The sequence below is a fragment of the Halyomorpha halys genome, unplaced genomic scaffold (assembly GCF_000696795.3).
Source record: "Halyomorpha halys isolate HHAL.00 unplaced genomic scaffold, Hhal_1.1 Scaffold1856.1, whole genome shotgun sequence".
Classification (NCBI taxonomy): Eukaryota; Metazoa; Arthropoda; class Insecta; order Hemiptera; family Pentatomidae; genus Halyomorpha; species Halyomorpha halys.
The window spans coordinates 246,865-256,527 of record NW_027113812.1 but is presented as its reverse complement, the minus strand read 5'-3'; the positions used below and the strand labels follow the sequence as shown (position 1 = coordinate 256,527).

Sequence of the window (9,663 nt, the reverse complement as noted above, 5' to 3'; positions counted from 1 at the left end):
TATATAAATATACAAAGATAAAATAAACGTCAAGAAAGAATAATAAAAAAAAAAATAATAATAATGAAAAAAAATGACAATAAATGAGTAGAGAGCCATATAGGACAACATCACTGCATATATTAATTTATTTTAAAATACATTCACCTATAAGCAGTTTTTTTCTTTTAAAAAATCTTGAACCACTATAAAACATGAAGAGACTTGTTTTAATACATGGTATGGAAGATTTTAGTCAAACGGTGATTTGGTCAGAACAATGCTTTATTGCCAGGTTTTCCCCCAATTGAGAGTACCTATTTTATAGATATTTTGGCCCTACCAAGGTCTTTCAACATGTTGACGCTTGGAAATCGAACCTAGGATCAGATGATAAAAGGACAGTATCTTACTCACTGAGCTATTCTGCTCTGTTTTTCTCCATAGTTACTAATAACAACAGTGCATTTGAATTAAAATCAGATTAAGAAGAAACATTAAGGAAACAATACAACAATTTAAAAAAAATCATTAATAATAATTATATTGGGTCATAACTTTGAGACCTTAGCTTAATTCATTTCCAGAGAGTACATAACTTAGATGTGATAAAATTAAAACCTTTTAAATAAATTCCACTCAAAGAAATTTCTATTAGAAATGTCGTTTCATGTGTCGAGTCCTATTAAGAGAAAGAATGGCAATGTCAATATAATTTATTGAACTTTTTCAAACAGAAACAACTGTTTCGTCATAAGGTAATTCCGTGTCATTAACCTAATATGTCATTTGATGATAGAAGTTGGCAAAGAGAGATCAAAAGCCATAATCGGTGCTTCCAACCCCTATTAGCCATAAAATGAAAGTTTATAACGAAACAACATTGCCCACATTCTCTCATTTTATCTCAGGAAATGCTGGTGAAAAGAACCCATTGATGGCTTTTTCATCCATTTCAAATGCTAAATTGGCCCATACTCATTTTAATTCTACAACTCAGGAATAATAAAAACTGCCAACACCAAGTCTGCTCCACACTTTGAGTTCCAAAACACCAATGATAATATTCTTGAGAATGTTGACACCTTCATAGTTTGCAGGGGTTGGTTACTTCATGCAGTAAAATTGATCAAATTAACTTGCAGTTCTTTTCAACATTGTTGTGAAAAAATAATGTTTCAATCAAACTCGTTTTCAAATATGGTTTAAAATGTAGCAAGCCATAAAAAAAAGGTGAATCAATGAAGACAAATAAAATTAAATTCACATAAATTGCTGGTCCAGTTATCAATAAATCGTTAAACATATCTTATTCTATAAAGGTATTACCATAGTACTACTATTTCATTATATTATATAAAAATTAAATTTCAAACATTGACTATTTTAGTTACTTTATTTATTGTGAAATAAGCCAAATTTTGTATTAACTGATAAACAAATTAACTTATTTTGGAGTCTACGTGAATAAAAATTGTGATTATTCCTAAACACTTTTTTTTCCATCAATTGTTAATTTCATCGTGAAAACATTATTCCATACTAAAGAGTGATCCGTGACCTTATGATCCAACGTTCCCAATATAAGTATCATAATATAAGTTGGTTTACAGGAATAACTGAATAATAATTCTAATATTAATAATTTAACGGATATTTCTATTCAGTATAATGAATATCCCTTTTGGAACTGGATGTTACCAAACAGCTCAAACTACTGAAGGCGTGGAAGTTAGCAGAAAGGAGCCGATGGTGGGGCGCAGATATCAGTCAGTATTTTTGCTGCTTATGATTGATACTGTCACAATATTGTGTTTCATATTATGGGGTATGATACTTTGTCTGTTTCTCAGGTCCTACTATCTCCTATTGTAAGTGATCTAATAAAATATTTAATTTTTCGAATATCACCTACACTAAATAAATTGAACAGAAGCGATTGTTTGGTTGCAAGCGGGAATGTAAGGATCCAACAGTATGATTTAAAAATTTCTTTTCGTTTTAGATAATCTGTTTATTCAATAAGGCATTACGGTATCGCGCCATAGCAGTAAAAATATTTATTTATAATCGATTATTTATAATTAAAACTGGACAAGTTTTTTTAAATTTATGTGTTTAATGTAATTTACAACTGTACAAATAATAAATACAATAAGTAAATATGTGGAATGTTTCATTTACACTTGAAAATCTTGGTAAGGAACCACCCATTGGTGGTGCTTCAAGCATTAATTTAAATTAGAAGGTTCCATGGCCATCTTCTTTTTAGAGGATTATCAAAAATCGTTATGAATAAGAGATTAAGAACTAATGGGTTAGGATGGGTAAGGAGTTTGGAATGAAAAGACGCATATCTGTTTTGGGCCAAATCTGCAACGAATGGGATGCTAAGGTCTTTGTGGATGAGTTTATTTGTAACGTAATAAGGAGCATCAAGGATTTTACGTCTTTACAAAAATAAAAATAAAAAGCTGGAATAAGTTTGGTTCATATTAGGCTTTATATATGTAAAAATTCTTGGTTTAAAGGAATATATCCTCTAACTGGTTAAAAAATTATATATTTTTGTTAAATAACTAGAAAACCCTACAATATAAACTTTGGATTATCTTTGTACTGCCATTAAAGAGACTATCTGTCAGGTCGGTTTTTTTAGTGATGGTTCATCTGTTTTATCCTAATAATTTTTTGTTATTAATTTAGAATGTTATTCACTTAAAGAGATATGCATGAAAAAGGCAATGCCTGATCCAAATTCAAGAAAGTGAAACCACGGTATACCGTTGGATAATTTATCAAATTGTTGATACCATTAGAATCATTTGATTTTAGCTGCATTCTTCCTGCTTCTTCATTTAAACATTGTTTATTTCTTCGCCAATGATCAATCTTCCACACACATATTATGGGGAATAAGTTGAGTGGTAATTTTCTTGCTAATCAAATGATAACCACTTTTCATAGACTTCTGTAAAATTTCGAAGAATTTTATTGTATGTATTTTTCGGGTATATTTTATTTTGACAAACAATCAGTCGCTTCATCCTTCTACGTTTTCAATTGATTTCTCATAAGGGTGTAATAGCTGCGATTATTGCGACTCGATTCCTATTGATCCTGACGTGAAATAGTTTCTATAGCGCTCAGATACAATCTTGCACTATAGATATCATAATGAGCGTTAGCAATGTTCTATTCCTGACGCGCTATAGTGAACAGGTTACAATTCAATGGTTATAAATGAAAAGTATTTTGGTAAATAATTTTTATTGGTTGTCCCATTTGTAGGTCCTAAAAACAAATACACTAAAAAAAATAAATTAAATTAAAACAACCCTAACCATCAAAACCTTCTAGTTTCTAACCTTGCTTCTTCTTCTATCCCTGACAATTTTCCGAGGTGCCTGAAAAGTAGATGGCATCGACACCTTCTAGTGTAGAAATATGATTCGAGTGCTATTTCCTACATGCCTGTTTCACTCCATTTTGATCTAATATCAAAATTACTTAATGTGTTTTTATGTAAATACAAGCTGTAAGTTACAATAAATTAAAAATATATATATAACAAAAATTTGCTTCTAAAGGCATTAAGTATAAAAATCGTGGTTTTCCTCTCTAACTCGCAGAGTAGCCCCTACAGATAAGATTTCTCTTTAGCATAAAATCGATTCTAGTCCATGCGATCCTTTCGGTAATCCTGTTGGATAGAGATCTGTAGTGGCCCACACGAACAGTAGTTCTTCGGAGGATGAATTACCGCTAAACTTTCCCAGTTTTGATTTATGTGTAAATGTAGCCTTTGTTATGATTGTATTATCTAATATAGTCTCATTTTCGAAGCGTATCTGTAATTTGTGCAGATTATTTTATATTACGCTGTGGCTGACCAACGTTCACTACTCATACTGACGATCGATTTACAAGCGCTCATTACCGAGAGATCGTCATTTAATTGCACTTTAGGTTCGGGGCAGGCTGTAACCACAAGGCTTTAAAATACATCCATCTTATCTCTGACTCCGTAGAGAAGAGCTTGAGGGAGTTAGGCTTTGAGCGAGGCCTTCCGCGGCAGGGCCACAACTCCTCTGAAGGCATCGTAGAGAAAGACGATTATTGGCCGATCAGCAATGTCTCTGTTCGATCGGTACCTCTGAGGTGGTCTTGACAAATCAGGAGAGAGATTTGCTTAATGTACTCTTCCTGGGACACAGCCTTTCGAGGTAATCATTTCATTAGTACCGGGGCTCTGGCTGCTCAGATAATATTCGCTTAATGTAAGCTCATATTTTTAGAATCAGTCAATTTGTCCAAAAGTGATATTCACAAACCTACGGTAACATGAAGAATATTTAAAATAGCATACCGTAACACATATCAGCAAAACTGCAAATGAATACAAAACGATAACAGACTTTTAGACATAATACTCCATAGAATTCTATTTTAGATAATAATAACTTGTAATTGTAGACGAAACCATTATAAATGATTTTGTATGGGATAATTAAATGTTATAGAAAAAATTAATGAAGATATAAACGTGATATGTATAATATGAAAAACTATATATACAAGGTAAACTTATTAACTATTGAAATTTTTAACAATGTAGTAGAAGTTAGATATATTTAATTGTAACAAAGTAATTGCAGTTTAAAATTCAAAATGTGGGACAAAAGGCGGAAACCTGCAGGAGTCGGCAGTGTTTTGTACAGATTTTTTAAATAAAAAGCATTATACCAAAGATGTTTTCTCGAAAATTTTAATTATATAATGTGGATAAGTTCCTCCCAGGAACATCAACATCAAAATTTCTCGTTTTCATCTATTGTAATTTATTTATAGGTACTAATATGATTTGTTTATTAAGACATTGTTTTCAATGCCTGTAAAGAATCTGATTTTAAATTAAAAATAAAATTTAATTTAACTATGAAGAAAATCAGAGGTCCTTTTTTTTCCCTTTCAGAATTCATCTAAATCATAATAATTGTTGATACTTTTATAATTGAATCACTAATTCTCATAATACTAAACACAGCCTCCCGCCCCCCACAGTTGGTAGTACAAGAGCAAACCATTAGAGTTGACATTGTAGTAGTAGTGGCTTACTAATATAACTATAGTAAAGGCAGTGATGCACTCAAGATATAATATTATATTTGATAGCACTCTGGTATAGTTAGTTTAAAACTGGTGTTGGTTATAGATTATATAAAATGATACAATAAATTATACATAATACATTGGTTTAAACATTGCGTCACAATTTCCCACTGTTCATAACTAATTGTTAATTTTACTAGTCATTTCATTTTATATTTAGTACTAGTAAGATTGTAAGTTAGCTATGTAACAATTAGTATTGGCAGTTATAAGGGATAAATAAGAGCTATATCCTCAAGTGAATTGCTTCTTTTTTAATCATCGATTAATTTATTATTCTTATTGTTATTAGAATCATTAATTTATTTTTCGATACGTTAAATCATTATTCAAATTACTAATGTATTATTTCTTTACAGTTGAAAACCTTCTTTATTAGTTTGTTTTTTGGCATAGTAAAAAGATATTTTTTGCACTCCATAATCGTTTACCGTCAAGGAAAACTATTTACATTTTTTATATGGTTTTTTTCCTGGAAAATTGGTAGTCAAATACTACTAATTAATATAACATTTTAAATTTTAATAGATAACACTTTAATGATAATTTAGAAAAAAAAATACTTGGAAAATAGCTGGAACTTATTTTATGTTTTTAATTTAACAGATATGTTCCTAAAAGCATGTTTTTCTTATTCAGTAGGTTCAGAAAATTATATTGTATATTTTCTTATTCTAAAATATTCATTTTGGGAAAAAAAAGTAATATTGATTTTATAAAAAAAAAGTCTATATTTATTAATATTTTTACTTACTAACTATTCCTCAGTAATGCTATAAAAGTTTTTTTTTTCAAATGTTTCAGAAATTGATAACTCGAGAGATATTTAAGAAATCAAAGTAAATTTTTTTACTGGAAGATTGCTGATTGATCGTGTTTATCAATGAATGGAGTATGGTCCGGGTGTGGTCAAATTAAACTCAGATAGTAAATGGGTGTACTATTTTTATTTGAGACAACGTTTCGCCCCACGTTGCAGGGCTTCGTCAGGGCTAAAAAAGATACAAACACTTGGCATAGTTAAAAAAAAAATTACATTAATGGAAAATAACAGGGGTATACAATGAAAAGTAAGATTTAATAAGAAAAATTAAAGGTTATAAACAATAAATGAAAACGTTAATAGTAACAGATAGATAAGAGATAAAATAAGAGAAGAAATATTAAAGAAAGTACAAATTAAGAGAAGGGAAAAGAATAAAATCAAATGAATATTAATGAGACAGAATTCATACCTGTTTTGACGGAATTTTTAGCCCTGACGAAGCCCTGCAACGTGGGGCGAAACGTTGGCTCAAATAAAAATAGTACACCCATTTACTCTTAAGTTTTATTTGACCGCACCCGAACCATATTCCATAATTTTTTTTATCTTTAACAATGATAGCAAATGATATTCGTACAAATGTAAAAAAAAATCAAACCTGGATGATATAATATGAGTTGACCTAAAAGTTAAATTGTATATATTTGCAAAAATGTTGAGATTTATCTAGTTGAACCATGTCAACTCCAACAGACGCATCAGTACAATCTTCAGACAAAACAAAAAAAAAAAAATCATACAACTGACAACATCAACTATATTGTATATTTTTCACTATCATATCTCTCCAACACTTTATATTATTTAAGAAATGATAATATTCGTATTCTAATGTACCAACTAAATCATAAAATATTTCTTGAATGATCTTTTAATATAATGACATGGTCAGTTTGGCTAATACTGATGCTCTATGTTTAGCAAACTGCCGAGTCGCAGGCTTCCCGCCAGGCTGAGGCCCGGAGGAGAGCTATGGCTCGACGGCGAGCACAGACCCAGAGGGCCAGGAACCTGAGGCTGAGGATGGGAACGCCCCCTCCCGTCGAGGGCAGGAAGCACAAGCACCTTCAGACCCATGAGTACCTGGAGGATGTGAGTTATTCAACCTAATTTATATAAGTTACATTATTGTATTTACAACATTTATAACGACTTTAGTCTCTATGAATTATTATTTGTATGTATTCTTGAAAGCCTTTCTAAGTCAGAAATCATTAGACTATGAGTTATCACAGTTATTTTTTAGACTAAAACAATAAAACAAGTCAACATCCTCAATTCGATTAGACAATTTCTCATGCTTTTATGTTTTTCTTGGTGTGCCGAAACCGAAAACTAATCTGTTTCCTTCCTTCGCACATAGATTTTTCGCAAAGGCGTGACATTTAACACCAGTATTGTAGCAAAAATCGAGAAAATATCTTATAGCCCCTGGGTTGCTCAACATATCAATTTCAATTATTTATCATATCATTTTTTTTATACCCCTCCCTTGCCATTTCTGGCATACGGGGTGCGGGAGCAGTGGGGTAGTGCGCTAGGGTTTGCGCATGCCACTGCTCCCAAGGATCACCAATTTTTTTTTTTTTTTTTTTTTTTTTTTTTTTTTTTTTTTTTTTATCATATCAAACAGACTAGCACATACTACAAGCCATAAATCTGAATTTTTTGTATATATTTAAATTTGAGATATAAGATAATGTATTTATAATGGCTGAAATATAGGAATTTTTTTTTTCATTCTCTCCAATCTGTCATAGCAATTGTGGACTTTATTGATACCAGGAGGATGAAAGAAAACCTATCGTTCCAACGGTACCTAAACATCTGTATCAAAATGTAAAAATATACCAAATGGCACAAATCAAATACACTTCTAGGTCAATTTGAATTTAACATAACTATAGTACTATAGTCTTATATCTCAAATTCAAATTTACTTTTAATTTTGAGTTTCTTATAATTTTCTTAAAAATCTAACAAATTTATACTCTATAGTTATCATCAGGAAAAGAACAATGAAAAACTTCCTAACGGATCCGAAATAATTGTATTTGGTCAAATTATACACAGAAGATTTCAAGTCGATCTAGAAAAATGCACCAGTGAATTCACTCTCTCCGGTAACTGAGAAAAAAATCAATTGATTCTTTTTTAAAGCATTTGCTTTTAAATAATCAAATCTAGCATTTTAATTTTTTTTTTTTTAAATTTCAGAAAATTAAAATGAAAAAATTTATATAAAACTGAAAAAAAAAATAACTGGTTTAAAAAATCTTCAAATAAAAACCAATATTATATTCCAATTTATCACTCTTCAAAACCCTTATATTTAATATACATACCTCCAACAAAGGTAGAGAATTTTTTTATATATTTCCCTTTATCAATTCAGAACTTTTATTACTTCTGTATACTTTCACATGTCAAATATTTTGGTTCCATAAGAAAGGCAATATTTTTCTTATTCTGACGATACCAATAATGTATAACTTTTCTAGATTTGAAGTAAATTAAAACAAACTCGAATATATACAAACCTTCATAAATAGTTTACCTTATATTTGGTATACCAAATGTATTTAAATTTATTTTATACTATAATGTTTGGAAGATGATAGGTTGGATACCCAAAGATGAATGATTTTCTTAAATTTTTTTAATCATACATTTGTAAAAAATCAGTACGTGATTAAAAAATCCTGAGTCCATTTTAGTTTCGAGTACACAAAAAACACTTAGATAAGTCAAAAACAACGAATTGAATTTCAAGTAAGTTACTTCTGCATACATCTATCTGTAATAAATTAAAGGTGATTGAGTGATTAAAGTGATGAAATACAAATATGCCAAGAAACTGATAGATAACTGAGGCGAATACATTACTGTCGAAGTTGGTCTAGCATAAATTAGGTCTGCTTGTTAGCTAGTATTCAGCGTATAAGATAATGAGATAAGAGTGCTAATTAAGTATTGATCTAGTCCCACCGCCAATCTTGGGCTGGTAGAGGAAGGCAGGGATGGAAGTTGTTTCAGCAATCTATTTTTTTGGCTTCATCTATAATGTAACTAAGTAGGAAGACCTCTTCTAAAGATGATTTTAATCAAACTCTCCTACTTCATCTTTCTTTAAACATAATATTTATTTAATAACCATTTATTTATTACCTCGGTTTATCAGTTATTTGTACCCCTTATTATAGTCGTTTATTATTATAAGTATGCTGTTATTTTTTTAAAATAAATATTGTACGGTTTTCACGCTTGACCATCGCTTGTTATAATCATTCCAGAAAAAATGAAGTTACAAAATTCATCTATATGATAAAAGCCGTCTGCGTGTCTCTCTCGAAAGTATTGAGGGTAATGTATAGCTCCTTTCCCGCGTGCGTTTCTAATTTGGGTCAATAAAAAATTTAGGATTAAGGCTTTAATAGTTTTAACGACGACTTAAACAAATAAGAGGTATAAATATATCGGATTTAAGTCATCCGATTTTTTCGCTCTTTTTTTGATTTATATAAAGTCGGGGTCGGGGGTCTCATTTTCTAATGCCCCCCCTTGCCGCGAACACCGGAAGACCCCGAAGACGCCGCGACTGCAATGCCGCCCCAGCCTAAAGCCTCATGCAAGCTAGGACCTGGCCTACCCCTACCATTACGCCAGGCTCCAGGACACGCTGGCCA

At 30.8% G+C, this 9,663-nt stretch overlaps 1 protein-coding gene across 3 annotated transcripts in view; it reads left to right on the top strand.

Annotated features, from left to right (window-relative positions):
• LOC106690754 (radial spoke head protein 3 homolog) overlaps positions 1 to 9,663 on the top strand; it is a gene marked incomplete at its 5' end in the record, with an annotated part of 58,179 nt that overhangs the window by 9,001 nt on the left and 39,515 nt on the right. For all 3 annotated transcript variants that reach the window (XM_014436287.3, XM_024358440.2, XM_024358441.2), the window contains 1 exon segment: positions 6,899 to 7,069. In XM_014436287.3, the coding sequence (XP_014291773.3) occupies positions 6,899 to 7,069 (171 nt within the window).